Source organism: Phyllobates terribilis, unplaced genomic scaffold (genome assembly GCF_046119375.1).
Source record: "Phyllobates terribilis strain yellow unplaced genomic scaffold, ASM4611937v1 Scaffold_3__8_contigs__length_932513732, whole genome shotgun sequence".
Taxonomy (NCBI): domain Eukaryota; kingdom Metazoa; phylum Chordata; class Amphibia; order Anura; family Dendrobatidae; genus Phyllobates; species Phyllobates terribilis.
In genome coordinates, this window is record NW_027362763.1 from 909156767 (window position 1) to 909179705 (window position 22939).

Here is a 22939-nt window from a genome sequence, read left to right on the forward strand (position 1 = left end):
TCTCAGTGGTGTGAGCGGTGACTGTAATTGTTCTGGGTACACCTGCATGACTGAAAGCTAGGATTTCCCGGGAGAAATAAGTTCATTTTTTCCTGGCTGTTGCCCTTTTAGTACTGTGGCTGGGCATCTACATAATGCTATTAACCTACAAAATAACCCTATATCTGCAGACTAATAGTGTTATCGAACATCACAGATTACCTTTAAATAGTAAATGGCACATGGTAGGCGTTTTTACAGATATTTCTTAGTAGTTGTGAGAGGACTTTGTGAACAGGAATTTATTTAGACAGAAGTAAAGAATGCTAACTTTGATTTTTTTATTGTAGTAGATGCAGTTCAGCTGAACAATGACAATTTCCTAACATTGTACTCTGAATGAGGCTAAAAAGTAACCTCTAATCTCCCACCAGTCCAGTCCCACCAGTGCCGCCAATTGACAGTGCAAATGCCCATCTCATTTTCATCTGATGGAGCTGTGACATTCCATATAAATACAAGAACACTTGGCCAATAATTGTCAGCAGCAGTGATTTTTGTAGTTCTAGCGCATAACTGTTTGAGCCAGTGATTTCCTGGAGCTGCGCCATGGTGCTATAAAGTCTCTGAAATAATCATAGGACAAGTTGGGCTCCTTGGAATAACAACACTGAGGTGTCAGGAAATTAAAACATGAGTATTATTTTTTTTTACTTCCTAAATTCTGCTATTTGGAAGTAAAATTTAAATTTTTATACAAAGCCCCTAAAAATAGCTGCTAGCTGTTTCACATTTGGAGAAAGGTATAACTTGAATGACCAGCCATACTGAAAAGTGAATTGCATTGTTCTTGAGGCATACGGTAGTTCACAACTTAGTTGATAATTCTGTAGGCTGAATTTACTTGCTCTCTCATTGTCTACATAAAGCTTGCTTTGGAAATTTATATTCTTGGAAGTGCTGTCTATACTCTAGAATCTGTGGACATCTGTAGATGTGATAGATGTTTGAATGTACATCATAGGCCCACTGTATTGTTGGTCCTCATCTAAACTGTTGAAGGGGTTAACTCATCACATCCAATGGTGGCATATCATTATGAACTGCTACAAATTTTCATGTAAGAAATTCAACTGATGTAAATCCCACTGATTACATGAAAAGAGTGTTGTCACACATGGTAGAAAAGTGGTATGCCTATACTTTTGCTCCACTTATATTTTTTAGAGTAAAAAAGTATCTGCAGAATATGGCTGACTTGAAAAAATCTGGAAGAGCTGATAGAATAAGAATAGCAAGGCACTTCTTACCCTAGAAAATGGTAGGGGTAGTATGTATGTAGAGTGGATGAAATATTGTATGTAGAGTACTGAACACATCACCAATTTTCTAAGTAAATATATTTCTAAAGGTGCTATTGACATGAAATTCTCACCCGATGTCGATAACAACCCATCCAATCCACACAAAGAAATCAAACCATAGATGTCCATAAATTAAGTTTTATGTAATAACAAGGAATGATGCAGGGAAAAATATTGAATACATTAATATAGAGAGGTGCAAAAGCCATGGAAAGTCATGACACCCGCTGAAATCTATCAGTAATTAGAAAGCAGTCCTGCCACTTAGTGAAAATATGGAAGGTTCTAGTGAGCACTGCTGGGGCCATAATCCAGAAGTGGAAAGAACATAATTTCACCATAAACCGGCCACGGTCAGGTGCTCCCTGCAAGATTTCAGACAGAGGAGTGAAACTAATTATCATAAGAGTTGTCTAAGATCAAAAGACCACCTTCGGAGAGCTACAAAAAGACCTGGAATCAGGAGGTATAAATATTTCAAAGAAAACAATTAGTAATGCAGTCAACCTCCATGGCCTGCATGCACACCAAGCAAAACTCTATTGCTGAACAAAAATATGTTCAAGCACCTTTAAAGTTTGGTTAACAACATTTAGACAAGCCTGTGAAATACTAGGAAAATATAGTCTGGTCAGATGAAACCAAAATGAATCTCTTTGGATGTCATAATACACTGTGTGCAGAATTATTAGGCAAATGAGTATTTTGATCACATGATATTTTTTATACATGTTGTCCTACTTCAAGCTGCATAGGCTTGCGAGCTAACTACCAATTAAGTAAATCTGGTGATGTGCATCTCTGTAATGAGGAGGGGTGTTGACTAATGACATCAACACCCTATATAAGGTGTGCTTAATTATTAGGCAATTTCCTTTCCTTTGGCAAAATGGGTCAGAAGAGAGATTTGACGGGCTCTGAAAAGTCCAAAATTGTGAGATGTCTTGCATAGGGATGCAGCAGTCTTGAAATTTCCAAACTTTTGAAGCGTGATCACCGAACAATCAAGCGTTTCATGGCAAATAGCCAATAGGGTCGCAAGAAGCGTGTTGGCCAAAAAAGGCGCAAAATAACTGCCCATGAATTGAGGAAAATCAAGTGTGAAGCTGCCAAGATGCCATTTGCCACCAGTTTTGCCATATTTCAGAGCTGCAACGTTACTGGAGTATCAAAAAGCACAAGGTGTGCGACACTCAGGGACATGGCCAAGGTAAGGAAGGCTGAAAAACGACCACCTTTGAACAAGAAACATAAGTTAAAACGTCAAGAATAGGCCAAGAAATATCTTAAGACTGATTTTTCAAAGGTTTTATGGACTGATGAAATGAGAGTGACTCTTGATGCGCCAGATGGATGGGCCAGAGGCTGGATCAGTAAAGGGCAGAGAGCTCCACTCCAATTCAGATGCCAGCAAGGTCGGGTACTGGTATGGGCTCGTATCATCAAAGATGAACTTGTGGGACCTTTTCGGGTTGAGGATAGAGTGAAGCTCAACTCCCAGACCTACTGCCAGTTTCTGGAAGACAACTTCTTCAAGCAGTGGTACAGGAAGAAGTCGGTATCGTTCAAGAAAAAAATGATTTTCATGCAGGACAATGCTCCATTACATGCATCCAACTACTCCACAGCATGGCTGGCCAGTAAAGGTCTAAAAGAAGAAAAAATAATGACATGGCCCCCTTGTTCACCTGATCTGAATCCCATAGAAAACCTGTGGTCCATCATAAAATGTGAGATCTACAGGGAGGGAAAACAGTACACCTCTCGGAACAGTGTCTGGGAGGCTGTGGTGGCTGCTGCACGCAATGTTGATCGAAAACAGATCAAGCAACTGACAGAATCTATGAATGGAAGGCTGTTGAGTGTCATCATAAAGAAAGGTGGCTATATTCATCACTAATTTTTTTGGTTTTTGTTTTTGCATTTCAGAAATGTTTATTTCTAAATTTTGTGCACTGATATTGGTCTACCTGGTGAAAATAAACAAGTGAGATGGGATTATATTTGGTTTTTATTAAGTTGCCTAATAATTCTGCACAGTAATAGTTACCTGCACAAACAGATATCCTTCTAAGATAGCCAAATCTAAAAAAAAACCACTCCAACTTCCAAAAATATTAAGCTTGGATATTTATGAGTCTTTTTGGTTGATTGAGAACATAGTTGTTGATCAATAAAAATAAACCTCTAAAATACAACTTGCCTAATAATTCTGCACACAGTGTACACACCATGTTTGGAGGTAAAAAGTCACTGTTTATCACCCCATAAACACTATACCAACAGTGAAGTATGGAGGTGGAAACATCATGGTGTGGAGCTGTTTTTCTGCATACAGCACTGACAAACGTCATTTAATTGAAGGAAGGATGAATGGACAAATGAACCAAGATATTCTTGATAAAAATCTGCTGGCATCTACCAGGATGATGAAGATGAAACAAAGGTGGACATTTCAGCAAGACAATGATCCCAAACACACAGCCAAGGAAACTCTCAGTTGGTTTCAGAGAAAGAAACTAAAGCTGCTAGAATCGCCTAGCCAATCACCTGAACTGAATTCAATAGAATATTTATAGAAGGAGCTAAAGCTCAGAGTTCATAGAAGGAGCCCACTGAACCTTCAGGATTTCAAGAGTGTTTGTGTGGAAGAATGGGCCAAAATCACACCCGAGCAATGCATGCAACTAGTTTCTCCATGCAGGAGGTGTTTTGAAGCTGTCATCCACAACAAAGACTTTTGTACGATGTATTAAATACATTTCAGTAAGCTTGTTCAATATTTTGTCCCGATGTCATTTCTCATTATTACACATAATTTATGGACATCTATAGTTTGATTACTTTGCCTGTGTGGATTTGATGGGTTGTTACTGACATCTGGTGAGAATTCTATGTCAAAGGAACCTTTAGAAATATATGTACTTAGAAAATTGGTGACATATTCAATACTTATTTCACATGTATTTTTAGAGGGAAAACTAAGAGCACGGTATTGTATCACACAGCTGTATAAACTTGCTCATATTACAATTTTCCATTTGTCAATCAAGTAAAAAGATAACTTTTATACTGGCTTGGGTGGAATGGTAAAGAACAACTGGAGTCCTAGTAGATCTTTGGGCCTTTGACATCAGCGATATATGCACCAAAATCCCACTCATTGGTCTGTTCTTTCTTACACTAGTAATACATTGGTTCGCTGCAAACGCATGGAGTGTACTAGTGAAAGTACATAATGGAAGAGCATAGCATCTGTGGGATTTCAGCGCAGCTTGCAATGATGTCAAGGGCTCAAGACTCTCAAGGAAAGGAGGCGGGAAAGGCGCCATGATTTCATGACTCTACTAGCACAGCACCTAGGAATTGACGTGGGCTATTTAAATACTGCTCAAGCCAATAGAAAAATTATTTTCTACTAGACTGACAAAGAAATGATTGTAATAAGGGCATGTTTGGAAAGATTATTTGGAAATAAGAAGGAAGAATTGCAGTGTAGATTGGAAACAGAATAATCAGTAAAGTAAATATATTGAAATTTATCAATTCTGGAAAACTCCTTTAAGGAACCAATTTTTTCTTGACTTTACCGATCCCTATTAAGAAAAAGTAAACCAGCACATTCTATTTTTAAATGTTGAAGGATAATGTCAACCAAGCTCTTCAGAATACTGGCCAGATACTGTATTATGTTTGTTTTCAGAACAGTATCAAAGCTGTTAGTAATCCAATCAAAATGTTTTCAAATATTATTGGCAGGTTTTATGTCATCTGCTTAGAAGACAGTCTGTCTGTAGAGTCAGTTTCGAACTCACTGCAGTATATTAACAGGCCTCAATTACATAGAAAGTGATTCAGCGACATGAAGAGCTACATTAAGAAAAGAGGAATTTTAAATTCTATAATTTACTGCTTGCTGCTTAGTTTTCGAGCCACAGCTCTAATCTTTCAGGAGTGGTCAGTTTCCTAGGCAAGGAATGCAGAGTTTGTGAACTGTTTGTTCTAGAGCTTGCTAGCGCTGCTATGAGACTGGCCAGTTCTGGACAGCTTTAGCGCTCCTGTGCTCCTCCAGTGCTGCAGAGGCAAAGCTGCATCTACTAGCAGCATTGCCGACTGTGCAACTATCACTGCCTCCACTCCTCCCTCACGAAGCAGGAAGCTTCCTTGAGATTGATCTTGGGAAAACCCCTTTAAGAATGCTACGAAGATTGCCATTAAAACCCTCAAATTGAGCAATTTAAAAATGTATACATAACATACATAAAAGCAACACCATGAAAATATGAAATCACTGATATATGCAGAAAATATCTGATTGGTTTATAATTTTTTTTCAGTCTCTTGTCCTCTACTGGAAGCTCCTGAGAATGGCAGAAAATTTGGTTCAAAATATCTTGCAGACCATGAGGTACATTTTACATGTGATCCTGGATACCAACTCATTGGTCCAAGCAGCAGGCTATGTCAGCAGAATGGAACCTGGACAGACAATGCCCCACAATGCAAAGGTTGTTAAAATGAGATTTTTTTAATGCTTCATTTAGAGCTAAGAAAATTTGGATAAATGTATGAAAAATATGGCATTCACTTGTATTATTACATTTTCATTATTACTAAGCCCTCAAAATCAGATGATTAATAAGATGACTATATATTTGATCTATAAATAGTGTGTATTAAAGCATTACTATTTTAATTGAACAAATCAAATCTATATTAACTTGTAATTTGTAGAAAAATTGGGTGGTCCTGTAACACATGGCATGGGAGGAACTAAAACCTCTCTGTTGTACCTCGTAATGAACCTAGGAACTTTCCTTTTGCATATAGTGAAGGAAGATATTGTAAGGTACAGAGGTCAAAGTGTGTGTCCTTGAAAACAGATAGAGGGAAAGATGGGAGCTGGTTACATCCAAGCGACAGAAGGACTCCCCAACAGCATCAGAGAGCAGTAGGAGCAGGAGACAAGCTAAGCACTGTGCAATGAGTTATTTACCCAATATGAATAGGAAGGGGAGACCTTTAGCAGCTTGCCAACAGTTTACAGGAACTGATGGCCTTTCCTCAGAAGAAAGAAGAGAAGGAAATTAGGTCTATCATGTACACTGGAGTTGTGCTGCGAGATCAGATTGTATTGGGCCTCAGGGACTAGTCATGGTGGAAAACTCTAAGAGAGGGACTCAAGTTTGAACCTGACCTTACATTACACTAGATGCTGAATGAAGCAGTTGCAATAGTGAAAGAACAAGTCATCACAATCCCAGCGGTCCAGCAATTAGAAGCAGCGCCAGAGGGAAATAAAGGTCTGCTAGCCCGAATTGCAAACTTGGAGTAAGTGATGAAAGACCTGCGGGACACATCATTAGCCAGAGAAGAAACAGTGGTGACTTGGGCACCAACATCTCAAAAGTACACAGGGCAAAACAGACTCACTGGTAGGAAAAATGACAGGCGGCAATGCTGGAAGTACAGCAAAGATTGACATCTTGCCAGTAACTGCCCCAGCTGGTTGGTGACTAGTAGTCAGAAGAATTTAAATGAGATCATCCTATGATTGGGAGGCAAACCACAGAAGGAGATGTCGATTTAAGCCCTTTTCTAGAAGCAAGAGACTTGTTGGGATAGTGTCCGGTGGTGACAAATGTAAAATGGGATAGAGTTAACCCATCTGGTTGACACAGGAACTCAAGTAACCACCTTAGCGAGGTTGGTGTTTGAAAAAACTTTCTCTCCATACAATAAAAGGGTAGTGCTACCTGAGTGTGCCTCAGAGCGGCCAATAGTCTGCCAATACCTGTGGTGGGTGTGATGCAGACAGACATCTTGATATGGGGTAAAGAATTACCAAATAAAGGAGTGGTAATGGTAGAGAAAGCAATGGACCCTGAAGTTCCAGTGATTCTTGGCATGAATGTGTTGCAAGATTTAGATGGACTAATGGCAAACAAGTTGGGACCCACGTATTAGAAAAATGTTTCAAGTCAGAAACCTCAACAAATTACCTCGTAGAGACACTGCTGGATCCAGAATGAGTTACGTAACTGGAAAGCTGGGTTGTGTTCAAGGACCTTCTTTCAAATTAGTAGCAGTCCCAGCAGGGCATTTAGTGTTTTTGTCAATGCCAGTAGCCACTAACTAAGGACTGAGGGGAACTAATGTCCTATTAGAGCCAGAATTACAAAAAGAATGGGTAGCTGTGGCCCCCACACTGTGCACAGTTAAAGCCGGACAGGTATTGTTAAGATCAGCAAATCTTAGCAAACATGATTCTCACACCCATGAAGTTGATTGCAGACGTGTTTCCTATCGTCGATGGTCAAGTCACTCAAAAGTCCGGCTGACATATTGAGCTGGAAGGTGCAACAATCACCCCACTGGTAGTGTGCCAAGATCTTCAGGGGTAGCAGACAATACTGGAGAACAGCTCCTGAGGGAAGTACAATTCTACCTCATTTTCCCAGACTTGTACCAGGAAATTAAAGCCTTCCTAAAGCACATGCTAGATGGCTATATTATTCAACAGAGCAAGAGTTCTTGGGCATAACCCATAGTGCTGGTGAAAATGAAAGATGGAAGCTTGCAGTTTTGCATAGACTACCAAGTTTGAAGCCATGTAGTGTTTTAGATGCCTCTCCCCTTTCTCGAATAGAGGATTTCCTAGCAGCCTTTAGACGTGTCAAGTTCTTCACCACCCTTGATCTGGAAAGTGCGTGTTGGCAAGTGCAAGACAGAAAAAAGACTGCATTCATAACACCAACTATTATTATTATTATCATTTATTTATATAGCACCATTGATTCCATGGTGCTGTACATGAGAAGGGGTTACATAAAAAATACAGATATCACTTATAGTAAACAAACTAACAATGATAAACAGGTAAAGAGGGAAGAGGACCCGGCCCTTGAGGGCTTACATTCTACAGGATGGTGGGGAAGGAGAAAGTAGGTTGGAAAGTTGCAGGAGCTCCGGTGTTGGTGAGGCGGAAGCTCTGGTAGTGGTGAGGAGGCAGCAGGGTTAAGGCAGGCTGTTAGCTTTCTTGAAGAGGTGGGTTTTCAAGTTCCGTCTGAAGGATCCGAATGTGGTAGATAATCGGATGTGTTGGGGCACAGAATTACAGAGGATGGGGATATTCAGGAGAAGTCTTGGAGGCAATTGGTTGAGAAAAGAATAAGTGTGGAGGACAGAAGGAGATCTTGGGAGAATCGGAGATTACGTGAGGGAAAATATCGGGAGATTAGCTCAGAGATATACAAAGATACAGGTTATGGATGGCTTTGTAGGTCAGATTTAGTAGATTGAACTGGATACGCTGGGCAATTGGTAGCCAGTGAAGAGACGGACTGGAGAGGTGTGATAGGGTTAACAGAGAGGCCACGGAGGAGGATGTTTCAGGCGGGAGATGATGAGGGCATGCACAAGCATTTTTAGTAGATTAAGGGTTGAGGAAAGGACGGATTCTAGAAATATTTTTGAGCTGAAGGGAACAGGAGGTGGAAAGAGCTTGGATGTGCGGTTTGAAGGACAGGGCAGAGTCCAGGCTTACTCTAAGGCAGCGGATGTTCGGTACAGGGGAAAGCATGATGTCATTTATTGTGATAGATAGATCAGGTAGGGAAGATACACGTGATGGAGGAAAGATGATGAGTTCAGTTTTGTCCACATTGAGCTTGAGGAAGCGAGAGGAGAAGAAGGAGGATATGGCTGATAGACACTCTGGGATTCTGGACAGCAGGGAGGTGACATCTGGGCCAGAGAGGGAGATCTGAGTTTCATCAGTGTATAGGTGATACTGGAAGCCATGGGACTTTATGAGTTGTCCCAGGCCAAGGGTATAGATTAAGAAGAGGGATTCCAACAGAGAAGGCGGGATAAGGAGGTAGTGTGGGAGTGTGAAACGCTGAATGTGCAGTTAGAAAGGTATGAGGCGATCCAGGATAGGGCAAGGTCTTTGACGCCAAAGGAAGAGAGGATCTGTAGTAGTGGTCAACAGTGTCAAGGGCAGAGGACAGGTCTAGAAGGAGGTGTATAGAAAATTGTCTGTTAGCTTTGCCTGTAAGTCATTAGTAATTTTGGTCGGGGCAGTTTCAGTGGAATGATGGGGACAGAAAGCAGAGTGTAGGTTTTCAAAGAGCAAGTTAGATGAGAGGTGGGAGGAAAGTTCAACGTGGACATGCTGCTATGCTGCTCAAGGAGATTGGAAGCAAATGGGAGCAGCGATATCTTAACATAGTAGTCGGGTCAAGGGATGACTTTTCGAGGATAGGAGTGATTGTGGCACGTTTGAAAGCAGAAGGGAAGGTACCATTAGTGATAGATTGATAGATTAGTGATAGATTGAAGAGATGGGTTAGGGATGGGATTTGTGTGATGGTGAGTTTGAGGAGGAGGTGGGTTGGGATGGGGTCAAGTGCAATTTGGAGAGGACACGAGTAAGCTCTCCTTCAGTGATGTTGGAGAGGGAGGTTATAGGAGAAGGATATTGGTCTGGTATACCAAGGGGTTGTGGTGGTAGAACAATAAAGACTTGCCTTGTTTGGTCGATCTTATTTTTGAAGTGCGTGGCAAAGTCCTCAGCAGAGGTAAGGTGGGTCAGAGGGGGCAGTGTTGGGTGGATGAAGGAGTTAAAAGTGTTGAATTACTGTTTGGGGTTGTAGGATTAGGAAGATACTAGGGTTGTGAAGTAGGCCTGTTTAGCAGAGATGAGGACTGATTTGAATGCGAGTGTTGCTTGTTTGAAAGCAGTGAAGTCATCTTGTGAATGTGTTTTCTTCCAATGCCGCTCCATGACCCTGGACACTTGCTGAAGCTTTTTAGTGAGGTTGTTGCGCCAGGGTTGTCGCACTCTGTCATGTACGAGAGGGGCGACTGCATCAATAGCTGATGCGATAGTGGCATTGTAGAAAGCAGTGGCACTGTCTGTGTCGTGGAGAGATGACATGGATGCCAGTGGTAGAATAGAGTCAGAGAGTGTCAAGTGTCTAGATGTGCAAGGTTTCTGCAGGGGTGTGCTAGTTGCTGGACATGGGTGACTGGTGAGCAGGACAGAGGTGAGAAAGTGAGTAGATAGTGGTTATACAGGGGAAGAGGGGAGGTTGTGAAGTTAGATATGAGAGACGGGTGAAGATAAGGTCCAGTGTGTGTCCCTCTGTGTGCGTGGCTGAGGAGGACCACTGAGTAAGTTCAAAAGTAAGTGACAGGAGTTTCGAGGCTGCTGACTGGTGGGTGTCAGTGGGGATATTGAAGTCACTCATGATGATGGTGGGAATATCAGCAGAGAAAAAGTGAAGAAGCAAGATTGGTCAATAAAGGCAGTGGCTGGGCCCAGAGGTGGGTATTATGACGGCCACTTGGAGGTTGAAGGGAGAGTAGATGTGGACAGAGTGGACTTTGAATGAAGGGAGGATAAGGGAGAGTAGAGGTGGGATTGGGTTAAAGGTGCAGTTGGTAGAAAGGAGAAGACCGACTCCTCCACCATGTCGGTTACTAGAGCGAGGGTTGTGGGTGAAGTGGAGGCCGCCGTAACACAGCGCAGCAGGGGAGGTCATGTCAGAGGGTGTCAGCCATGTTTCCATAAGGCTGGAGAAATTTCCGTAAGGAAGGAGAAATTGCGAGAGGTAAAGAGGTCATGAATCACATGGAGCTTATTGCAAATAGAGCGGGCATTCCAGAATGCTCCAGAGAGAGGGTGGACATCAAGGGGACAGGTTTTACATGGGAGAGAATCTGGTAATTCCTATTAGGTTAAGAGCGATAGGAGGGGGAATTAATGGGAGGTGTCAGCTTTGGGGGGGCAGGATTGGGAGATATGTCACCAGCTTTGAGGAGAAGCAGAGAGAGGGAGAATAGGTGAGAGAAGGAGAGTGGTCGGCTTGTTTTATGTTTTAGTAGGAGCGATCTAAGGTTGAGGAGCAGGTCGGCAGATGAGGTCAGGTGGGGAGGTAAGAGGGACGGAGATATGATTATTTGGTTAGAGGCTGCAGGAGTTTGGGGATAGGGAAGAAGAGTGAGGATTAGTGGAGCAAAAACTGTAAGAGCATAAGTTAGCATGGTGAAAGAGTAGGAGTAAGCTCAAAGAAAAGCTAGGTACATGTAATAAGCAGTGTTTACTGTTGCCTTCTGGTTTATTATTGCAAAACACTTATACAGCCACACTTTGATAAAGCCACACAGACCTCGGTCATCAGACCTATGTCTACATATTTATACATATATGATTAGACCAGGTGTGGGCAGGAGGGAAGAGCCACAGGTCAAATAATCACAGCAGGAGTTAATTAAGACACAGGAGCTAATATGAGCGTATTACTTGCTATACAGTAGGGATGGCAAATGGACCAAAATGGATAGTTAGACAGGTGTGAATTGAGATCAAAGGATTACAGGAAATTACATATTGGGAAAGACAAATACACAGATGTGAATTCAGTACTGTGATTATGAAGGCTGTTACAAGAATTAACAGGCAAGACTTAATAACACAGGTTTGCTGATACAGAGCTGGAGGGAAAATTGGAATTGGCAGACATACCAAAAAATAGACAGATTGATAAGGGACAGGGATCAGTGAATATGGCAGATATTGGAAAGGCAGACATACCCCAAAACAGACAGACTGATATGGAACAGGGATCAGTAAATATGGCAGATTTTGTAATCGGCAGACATACCTGTAGATGAAACAGATGAATTGTCAGATTAGAATTGAAAGTAGTCGGGAATAGTTTATACCATGAGATTACATTTCTGGCATTCCTGTAACACACTTATACAGCCACACTTAGATGCAGCCACAGAGACCAGGCCTGAATCCATTACTGAACTCGTTTGGGTGTATAATAATACAGTACAATCCACTAATGGCTACTCGCCCTTCCTATTGATGTTTGGAAGAAATGGGAGATGTCCTCTCAACATCATATTGCAGAAGAAAGGAGAGGATAGAGATTGTGACGCGCCCCCTGGGCCAGTGCTGTAGTGCGGCGTACGTGTGCGCGGGGGAATACCCGGAGCCGGATCCGATGGGGGTAGTAGTCTCCGAGTGGCGGGGACCCGGTCCGTGCCCAGGGTGGTCAAACTAAGTGTGTGGCAGTCTTTGTAGATGTTGTTTAAGTGTCGACTACGCCACCCGTTGATTTGCGGCCGCAAGGCCGCCGCTACAGAACAGTCCGCTGAGGCCGGTGGTATGTGTGCAGCAATGGTGGCATGACCCCCAACGGGAGAGGTATGGCCTCAGGGCAGCTGGTGCGGGTGAAGGGAGTGATAGAAAGGGCGTCCCGGTACCTTTAGTGCTGGTAGTACGATGGAACACAGAGACTGATGGCAGTTTTCAATGCTTTACTCACAGATGTTATCAGTGTCAGTCCTGCAGGTGATGACGACCCGAGCCGTGCTGCGTCCACCAGGTACGGGGCTCGACCAACCCCCAGGCAGTTCCAGAGTGTGACCTTGAACTCCTTTCTCCGTTCCTTTCTCTGGCCGTCCCCACTAGGGACCCACCCATGTCCAGCTTCCTCGGGCCTTCTGGTGGCGAAACCTATCTCCGGTTTCCCTGACCCTATGTGGCGTGCCTTCGTGGTGAGTGTAGTGAGTGGTCGCGCCAAGACGTGGCCACGACCTCCGGTTCCTGGCTGAGGATAAGTGGCCTCCACCAGTTCGGGATCCGGTACCCTGATCTGCCAACCCTTCACCCGTTTTAGCTCACTCGTGGGATCTCAGGGTTCCCTCTTCCTTCATGTCTCTGGGCCTTTCTCCAGGTTCCATTCCTTCCTTGTTCCTTGTTCCTTTCCTCTTGTCTTTCTCTCTCTTGCTCCCTTCAGGAGCAGCACCCAGACAGGGCTGCTGCTCCCTGTCACTACTCTTCTCCTCTTCTTCTGTCTGACTGAACTCTCCCCACTCCTAAGATGGTGCCCACCTTTTTATACTCCCTCTGACACCCGAGCCCAGGTGACTAGCCACCAATGGGCTCCTTCCTATGCCCAGAGTCCCTCCCCTCTCTGCTCCTGCACCACTGGGATATTCCCCCCCCCTCCCACTCCAGCCAGGGACAGACGCTGTCGTACCTGCACATCTATCTGGTAGGAGTACCGTTGATCTGTCCCCCGGAAATGGGATGTATGTGGTGCATGCAGCTAACAGAGTTCCAGTCCACACTCCATCCTTACCCGGGAGTGGAATACCACACCTCTGGTTCGAGGTGCAATACCCCTGTAGCAGCCGAGCCCTCGGGGTGCTACAATTGCATGCCACATGCCTGGATGGAAAACCATCATAGGAAGGTACAGGAAATATATAATTTTGCTGACCATAGATACAGCCCATTCGAATTCACAATTAATCATAAACTGCGTGAGCTGCAACTGCAAGTAGGCATCATGATGCCCAATGAGACAACTCAAAGAGCTTGGAAGTTAAAGTATAAATGGTAGTCCAGTCCCTATGAATTGGTGAGACAGCCTAATCCTGCGGTACCAGTATTCAAGGTCAAACCCGAGGGTGCTTCAGGGCCACTGAGGATGGTCCACAGGAACATGCTATGGCCCTATACATTTGTGAGCAGACCTCCACCAGCAGAAACAGTTAACCCCCCGACAACAGACAGGACAACAGTAGACAAAGACTGGTGGGTACCATCTGGTTGAAGGGCTGAACCATTGCAAAGAAGAGATGAGGTTGTTGTTCCAACAGTGGAACTAGAGACCACCCATCTAAGCACAGAAGAGTCCACTCAGCTACGTCACTCTCAACGTTTCAACTTTGTCAGATTGCCCTCCAGATTTGAGAAATATATCATCAACATACAGGGTACTGGAACAGCAACCGAAAAAAATGGGGGGTGTGTGGGGGAGGTGTAACTCATGGCAAGGGTGCTGCAATATCTAGATATTACTGAAGAGTATGTAAGAAAGATATGCCTACAGTGACCAGTAGATGTTGCCAAAACCTCTCTATAGTACCCAGTAATGAACCTAGGAACTTTCCTTTTGCATATAGTGAAAGAAGGAATGAAGATTTTGTAAGGTTCAGAGGTCAAAGTGTGTGTCCTGGGGAACAAATACAAGGAAAAATAGGACCTGGCTGCATCACAGCGACTAGTGGGGATAGCAGGCCACCTCAGGAGCATCAGATAGCTGTAGGAGCAGGAGACAGACTGTCATTGCCCATAGGAAGTGGCTGCCTGGCCAAGTGACAAGGTGCAGAAAGAGACTATATACAAGCCAGCAAGAATCCGGCACAAGGGCCTTTGCCTTAACCCATTTGCCCCCCCAGCGATTTTTTTTTTGTTGTTTGCGTTTTTTTGGGACAAGTTGTACATTTGAATGACACCATTCAGTCTGCCATCTAGTGTAATGGAAAACAGGAAAAAAATTCCAAGTGTGGTGAAATTGCAAAAACAAATTCCACAATGGGTTTTTGGATTTTTTATTTTCCATGTTCAATATATGGTAAAACTGACATGGCAATATGATCCCTAGGTCAGTACGAGTATGCAGATACCAAACATGTATATATTTTTTAAATTTAAGTGGTGCAAAAAATTAAGAAATTTGTAAAACAAGTTAACTTTCAACACCATTTCCAAGACACGTAACATTCTCATTTTTTGGGATCTGGGGCTGTGTGAGGGCTTATTTTTATCACCCTGAGCTGATGTATTTACTGATACCATATTGGGGTAGATACAATGTTTTGATCGCCTTTTATAGCAATTTTGCGGCGACAAAAAAAAAACGTGTTCATGTAAAAAGAAAGTTCCTTAGGACCCACTGAAGTGCAGGAGGCGGGAAAAGGCCGTCGTCCGACTTTCATCCACTTCATTCCCTTTCCTCCATGTTTTTAGCTGCAATGCAATAACGGACTTTTAAAGGGACAGTGAGTGCAACCTTTTTTTTCTTTTTTCATGGACTTGTCTGGCAACTGTTTTCTCCAGGTTTGCACACAAGATCCCGGAGTACTGGTTTGCAATATACTGTGTGGCAGGTAATTATATACCAGTGCTTTTCAGATTTTTGGAGCTGTTTTTTTTCTGTTTTTTCTGCTCTTGGAACATTAATACCAAATATGTGTATTTTTTATTTTTTTTAAATTGTTTTATTTTTAATAGGGCAAAATGGTGATTTGAACTTTTGTGTTTTTTTTTTAACTTTTTTTTCACTCTTTACTGTATTTAATAATCCCCTTAGGAGACTTAAAGCTGCGATCGCATAGCAGTGCTTCAGCACTACTATATATAGCAAAAATCACAATCTCCTATGAACAACAGTCACGGGCCTGCGTTCACAGGAGGATCATGATGACAGGCACAGAGGTCTTCAGCAGCCCCCCACTATGATGGCAACCCATTGGTGCCCCACGACCACGTGAGCGGCACGCCGATGGGTGGGATTAATGTCTGTGCATGTTAAATGCCGCTGTCAGTGATTATCTCGGATCCACCCATGGCTGTTAGAGGCACTTGATCGCTGATTAAATCAGTCATCAAGTGTGGGGAAAGATGTAAGCTCAGTGTGTGAGCACGCATCTAAGTCAGGGACACGGCCGATGATGTGAAATTATGTTATCGGTTGGGAAGGAGTTAAAGAGCACATGTACAAGCAACAGTGCAGGAGAATAGGACAGCACCCTCAGAGGCCATAGCTGCTAGAACCAGAGCCCCAGGATCCACCATCTGTGACTGCAAGTATTCAGAGACTTGGAAAACAAAAACAGTTGGAGCGCCAATGGTGAAGAGCCTGAGGTTTGGGGGGGGGGGAGGGGAAGATGTTATGATCACTCACCTGGTCCTGTTGTGCCAAGGAGCCCCGCACAACAAGGGAAAACGCTTCCAGGTGGGAGTCTGTATGATGACCGCAGCTTAACAGGGACTGCTGTAAGGAGTTTCTTCCCGCGGTACCTGAGGAAGATAGCTTCTGCTATCGAAACGCGTCGTGGCATTAGAGAGCATATTAAACAATAAAAGGTTTGTGTTTTATAACCTTAATTCCCTGTCTAGTTGTTCTAGTGCTTCCCTAACACCGCACAATTCTTTCCTTGTTGAGTATTCAGAGACTGATTGCGTTATTACCATACTGGGCCCATTGCCCCTGTTCAAAATCCATCCAGTTAAAGAGACTTCAAATTTGCACTTGCTATTTTCTATATGAACTATATTTCCTGCAATTTGTCATGATCTCACCTAACAGTAATCACTGTCTTGGTGTCTTTGCCCTCCCTGCACCGTACCCTCACAGCACCAGGCCTGCCTCCCCCTGTTAGCACCCACACTACCTGGGGCCCAGTGTGAGCAATGATGATGGGGGAGGGATCATGAGCAGATGCTTCTACTCCCAGCATTCTTCCTCGGCCTCTGACATCTCAGAACATCGGGAGCGATGACATCATTACAGAGCTCCCGTTACTAGGTGATGTCCGGCGCTTCACATCGCACGCTGAGGGGACTGGAGCATCAGGTGGAACCAGGAGAAGTAAGTACTGTATTTCTTTTTTTAAAATCAGTGACCGGTGGTCATAATACAATATGGAGGGTGCATTATATTGTGTGGAAGACCATGGGGAGGTGCATTATGCTGTATGGAGGACCATGGGGGTGCATTTTATTGTATGGAGGACCATGGGGATGCATTATATTGTGTGGAGGATTATGGGGTGTGCATTATACTGTATGGAGGACCATGGGGTGCATTATACTGTATGGAGGACCATGGTGAATGTATTATATTGTGTTGAAGATCACAGGGGGTGCAGTATACTGTATGCAGGACCATGAAGGTGCATTATACTGTATATAGGACCATGGGGGTGCATTATGCTGTATGGAGAACAATGGGGGTGCATTGTGCTGTATGGAGGACCATGGGAGTGCATTATACTGTATGGAGGATCATGGGTGTGCATTATATTGTGTGGAGGACCATGGGGGTGCATTAAACTGTGTAGAGGATCATTATGGATGCATTATATTGTGTGGAGGACCATGGGGGTGCATTATATTGTATGGAGAACCATGGGATGTCAATTATATTGTAAGGAGGACCATGGGGGTGCATTATATTGTGTGCAGGACCATGGGGGGTGCATTATATTGTATGGAGGACCATGGGGAGAGCATTTTATTATATGGAGGACCATGGAGAGTGCATTATACTATATGAAGGACTATGGGGGGCGCATTATACCATATGGAAGGCTATGTGGGACCATCATAATATGTGGGGGTCCATTATACTGTATGCAAGCAATTACACAGTGTTAAGATTAGTGTGGGTCCATCATACTGTATGGGGGCCATTATACTGTTTGGAAGGCTAATGTGGGCCATTATACTATATGTAGGCCCATTAATGTGCATGAAGAACTGTGTGGGGGTCACAGTTAGGGGATCATACTGTGTTGGGGTCACCATACTTTACCTTGGGTGTTGATGTGGGGTACAGTAGGGTCATTATAGTGTATGTGGAGGAATTCACCATGTGGGTATCATAATGTGTTTGGCAGACACTTTTGTTTGCATAATATTTTATGGGGGCAATGAAAAGAGGAATCTAGGACTTTACTATGTAAAGGCTGGAAAGTTGTAAGATATGTTCTTCTGTGACCCTGACAATAATTTTTTTCTTTTTTTTTTGTGCGGGGGGGGAGCCAATTAGAACTTCTGCTATGATGGGGCCCCATGATTTCTATGTACGCCCTTGATTGTAACCTACCCACCTGCATCTTATAGGCTTTCATCAAAGTAATACGTCAATCAGTGTTGTGAAAGCTCTAAAGAATTACTTCAACAATGTGTTTTGGCATCAAACTAACCCTTTTGTGGGACATTTTTTACATTTTGACACTATAAATCACTTTTCCTATGTGGAATCTGCTTAGAAAGGAAATCACTGTGAATGGTATTATTGAAATGGAAGCATTTAGAAACCACAGGGACTCAGTCATGGAGTGGTAGACCGCATAAAATCACAGAGCGGGGAGTTGAGATGCATAGTGCATAAAAGTAGCCAACGTTCTTCTCACTCAATAACTGCAGAGCTGCAAACTGCCATGGTATTAACATTACAAAAACTGTGCACCGGGAGCTTAATGGCATGGGATTCCTTGGCTAAGTAGATACAAGCAAGCCTTACATCACCAAGCACAATGGCAAGTTTCGGATGGAGTGGTGTAAAGTACACTGCCTTTAGAGCAGTTGAAACGTTATGTAGCGTGATGGATCTTGCTTCTTTATCTTGCAGTCTGATGGATGAGTTGGGTTTTGGTGGATGCCAGGAGAACATTACCTGCCTGATTGCTTTTTATCAACTGTAATGTTTGGTGAAGGAGGGATAATGCTATGGGTTATTTGTCAGAGGTTTACTTAGACCCCTTCATTTTATTAGATAGAAATATCAATACTTCAGCATACTTTGCATAACTGAAAGCTTCCAACTTTGTATGAACAGTTTGGGAAAGACTTTTCTATAACACCATGTCTGTGCCCCTGTGCACAAGAGAAGGCATGGTTGGGTGAGTTTGGTGTGGAAGAACTTGACAGGACACACAGAGTCTGGATCTCAACTCCATTGAGCACTTTTGAGATGAACTAAAATGAAGATTTCAAGCCAGGCTCTCTCATCCAACCTCAGTATTTAACCTCACAAATGCTCTTCAGAATAAATGAGCAAAAATTTCCACAGACACGCTCCAAAACCTTGTAGAAAGCCTTCTCAGAAGAATGGAGGATGGTTAAGCTTCAAACATGGAACTAACTCCATATTAATGCATATGGATTTAGAATGGGACATCATGAAAGCTCCTCTAGGTGTCCAAATACTTTTGTCCAATATATTGTATTTACCCTTTTAGGATGTTATGCCTTGTGTTTATCTAGTTATACCTTCACATCTAATTCTGCACATTTCAGAACATATCTGGAATTTGACAAATGATTCATGATACTACTATCATCCTTGTTCTTTTATACTGCGTAACTTAGTTACCTTGCCTTCTCCCATTAACACTACAAATTTAAACCAAGTATTGACCCATTACATCATGGACACAAGACACGGTTGCCAGACTATTCTTTCAGCTTTCCATCGTTTTACTGCAATTTTTTTTCATTGAAACCTCTAGTTGTGATCAGTCCTCAGTTTTTGTTCAGAATTTCTATGAACAAAAACTTTCCTCAATTTAACTTTAATTACGGTAATCTCTGGTACTTTCAATATGAAAAATAAAAATAAAAGAATAAAAATAAATATATATATATATTTTGGCTGGATAACCAGTTATCTTTTCAACTATTGGCCTATTTGGCTGAAATCACACTGCATATTTTTTGTTGCATTTTAAAGATGCATTTTTTTGCTTTGGTTTATGAATTCCCATTGGGAGCTATCAACCAATACAAAATAATTATGATAAAAATCTAATCACACGATTACTAGTTTCTTTTATGAACATGCCAGTTCTGGTCCTAATGCATTTAAATAAAAAAAAAAAAAGACATCAATTTAATTGAGAGTTGCAAAGGAGTGCGGCACAACTGACATCATAGTGACAGACAATGAAACACAACAACATTTCAATAGAACTAAGGATTAAATGGGAACAAAATGTTGGATCACTATCACACGACCACTGGTTTGTTAATTATAGCTAATATCCCTCCATTTGAAACAAACATAGCATAGTTAAATCTTCATAATTAGAAACAAGTGTTAGACTTTTTGGGAAACAGAGAGCTCATACTTTCTTCTCTCTTGGGCAGCTGAAATTAAATGAACCATTGAAATCTCGGTCATTGTGTAATAATAGCTGAAGGCTAATGTCATGTAATGTAATGTCATGTATAATACAGCATCATAAGCATAGATTGATACTTAAAGGGCTGGTCCAAAGACAAAGTATTTTTCCCCATCTATTTAGTCCCATAATCTAAGTTATAGTGTAATATACTAGCTTTAAAACTCCCCTACCGTTCCTTAAGTACACTATCTAACTACTTTTGTATTTTTTTCTCTACTTTCTGTCTGATGACGATTCATTTGAGTATCCCCAGTGCATGCTGGGATATTCAAAGAAAGCATCATAAGGAGGCAGAGTCTGCAGTCACTGTCACAGCCCTGCCCTCTCTCTGAAATGAAGCATCATCAGTGACGCTTGTTTCAGGGGCTAGTCCCTGCTCTGTCTCTGTGGTGTCTCCCTTGTGCAGTGTCTCCCTCAGTGCCCTGTGCGATGAGCGCGGCGTCCAGTTTGTTGTCTGATTAGCTGAATAGTAGTAAGTGTCAGCAGACCTGTGTAACTATACTCGGTGTGCAGGAGGACTAGCGCCGCCAACTAGATGGACGCGGCCTTGCTCAATGCAAGTGTGTTGAACGGGGCCGGAAACAGTCTAGTCGGATTGTTGCCAGGAGTGTACATATGGCATACTTGCCGTCACATGACCGCCATGGCGCTGGCACCGGAGAATCCCTACAGCATGCGGCGGATGCGATGTGAGGATTCACAAGTCTAAGGTCTAAAACCAGACAACCCCTTTAAGCTGATCTCCGGCAGTGATCGGGCAAGGTACTGATCCAAAATATGGAACTCTGTACCACATAGGATGGATGGGGATATCTATTGTCAGGAGTGTGTTCCAGAGGACATATGATCACTCCTCCTAACATGTCTGTTATGATGAATATTCGTCTTCCCATAAAAAATAATGTTGGCACACCTTTACTTAGAACGCTGTTGTATGATCCTGTTATTCCTCCTGGAAATGTACAGTTTGAAAAAATTTACAACTTCAATATTACTAGTGATTCGCGAGCATGCTCGCCACTGCTCGATACTCGATCGAGCATCGGGGTGCTCATGTACGTTCATTACTCGATCGAGTATTGCAGGTGCTTGAGCGCCATGCTCGAGTCCCCACCTCACATGTTTCGGGGATTGCCTGCCATACAGGGTAATGCGGTAGCCATGTTGGCTACTGGCATTACTGTGATTGGCCAGCCGCATCACATCAGCAGGTCTTATATAAGACTTGGTGACACGATGCTCGGCACACTCTCCTGTGGAAGCAGTTCAGATGAGTTGATCTAGGAGTGAGAGCTTAGATTAGAGCAAGCATATAGGCAGTGTTTAATTGCTATTGCAATACTTTTGTACCGCTGCTGCACCATTAAAACAAAAGTCATTTTCAGGGCTACATATTGTCCTTTGTATAGTAAAACCGCTCTTACCTTCAGTGTAGAGATCGCTGCTGGAGGGGGGATAGTTTTGGATTATAGGCATATAGGCAGGGTTTATTGCCTTAAGCTCCTTTTATATGTATACTGCTGCTGCAACCTAAAAGCAAAAATTCCTTTTCAGAGCTACATATTTTCTTTTCCCTATTAATACCGGAAAGTTTGCAGGCATATATTATATACTTAATTTAAAATGCGCAAGGCGTGCGGTAAGGAACGGGGAAGTGGATGTGTTGCTGTTGGTGCACGCAGAGGCCAAGGCCATAGGCCCAGACTTCTCAACCCCACTGGATGACAGCAGCGGAACATAAAGCCAATTCAAATGTTCTATTTTTTTCTGGTATATTCCCATGCACCCCTTCCCACCCCAAAAAGGTATACGGTTCATGGTTTCTTCTTTTTCTTGTCCTCCCCCTCTACCATATCAACAGGGTCATCAGGCGGCCCTTGCTCCAAATTTTTAGAGGGTCATCATGCGGCCCTCGTTCATAATTTTTGAGGGTCATCAGGGGGTCCTCACTCATAATTTTTAGAGGGTCAGCATGTAGCCCTTGCTCATAAATTTTTTTAAGTAAACAGCAGCCCTTGCTCATAATTTTTAGAGGGTCATCAGGCAGCCCTCACTCATAATTTTTAGAGGGTCATCATGCATCCCTTGCTCTTAATTTTTCCAGGGTGTGTATGATGCCTTCTTCATAATTTTTAAAGGATAAGTATGAGGCCTACATCTACAAATCTCTTACATATATATACAGAATGTATACCCTCAAGCGGTAAATGTTTTTCAGCCCTTGCACTTAGTGCATATGTGGCGCCCCTGTGGGTTCAGTCGCTACAGAGGTACTGCATCTCACCCAGAGGTGTGGTATCTCACTCTCAGGTAAGGATGGAGTACTGCCCGGGACCCAAACACCTGCATCCAACACTACACTACTCCAGACCTGCAGGAGGGGCAAGATGCGCTGCTCCTCTGCTGAGCCCTGTCCCTGGCTGGAGTGGGGGGGAACCAAGAGAGGGGGAGCCATGTAGTGGGTGTGGGTGGAGGAAGAAGTTCAGGGGAGCACTTCAGTAGGTGTATAAAAAGGGATGGAACCATCTAGAAGGGTTTCAGTCAGAGGAGGGCAGTGAGTGGGAGCAGGAGCTCTGCAGGAGCTCTGCTCAGGCGGAGCGGGCCTAGTGAGAGGCCCAGGAGGTGAGACTGACTGAAGAGAGGAGAGGAGCAGGAAGGAAGGCTCCAAGAAGGAACGAGGGGATCCTAGGGGTACGGGAAGTGCTGGAGGCCACCCGTACGCCCGAATCTACCAGGAGTGGAAGGATCAAGCAGCAGAGGGGACCGGCCCCTAACTAGTGAGAATTGCAACGTTCAGCTAGAAACCGGAG

At 43.2% G+C, this 22939-nt stretch overlaps 1 protein-coding gene across 1 annotated transcript in view; it reads left to right on the top strand.

Annotated features, from left to right (window-relative positions):
• The window catches only part of FBLN7 (fibulin 7), a 250444-nt gene that overhangs the window by 139509 nt on the left and 87996 nt on the right, over nucleotides 1-22939 (top strand). Inside the window, exon 3 of the mRNA XM_073672785.1 lies at nucleotides 5681-5851. Coding sequence (XP_073528886.1) covers nucleotides 5681-5851 — 171 coding nt within the window. The remainder of the gene's footprint in view (nucleotides 1-5680; nucleotides 5852-22939) is intronic.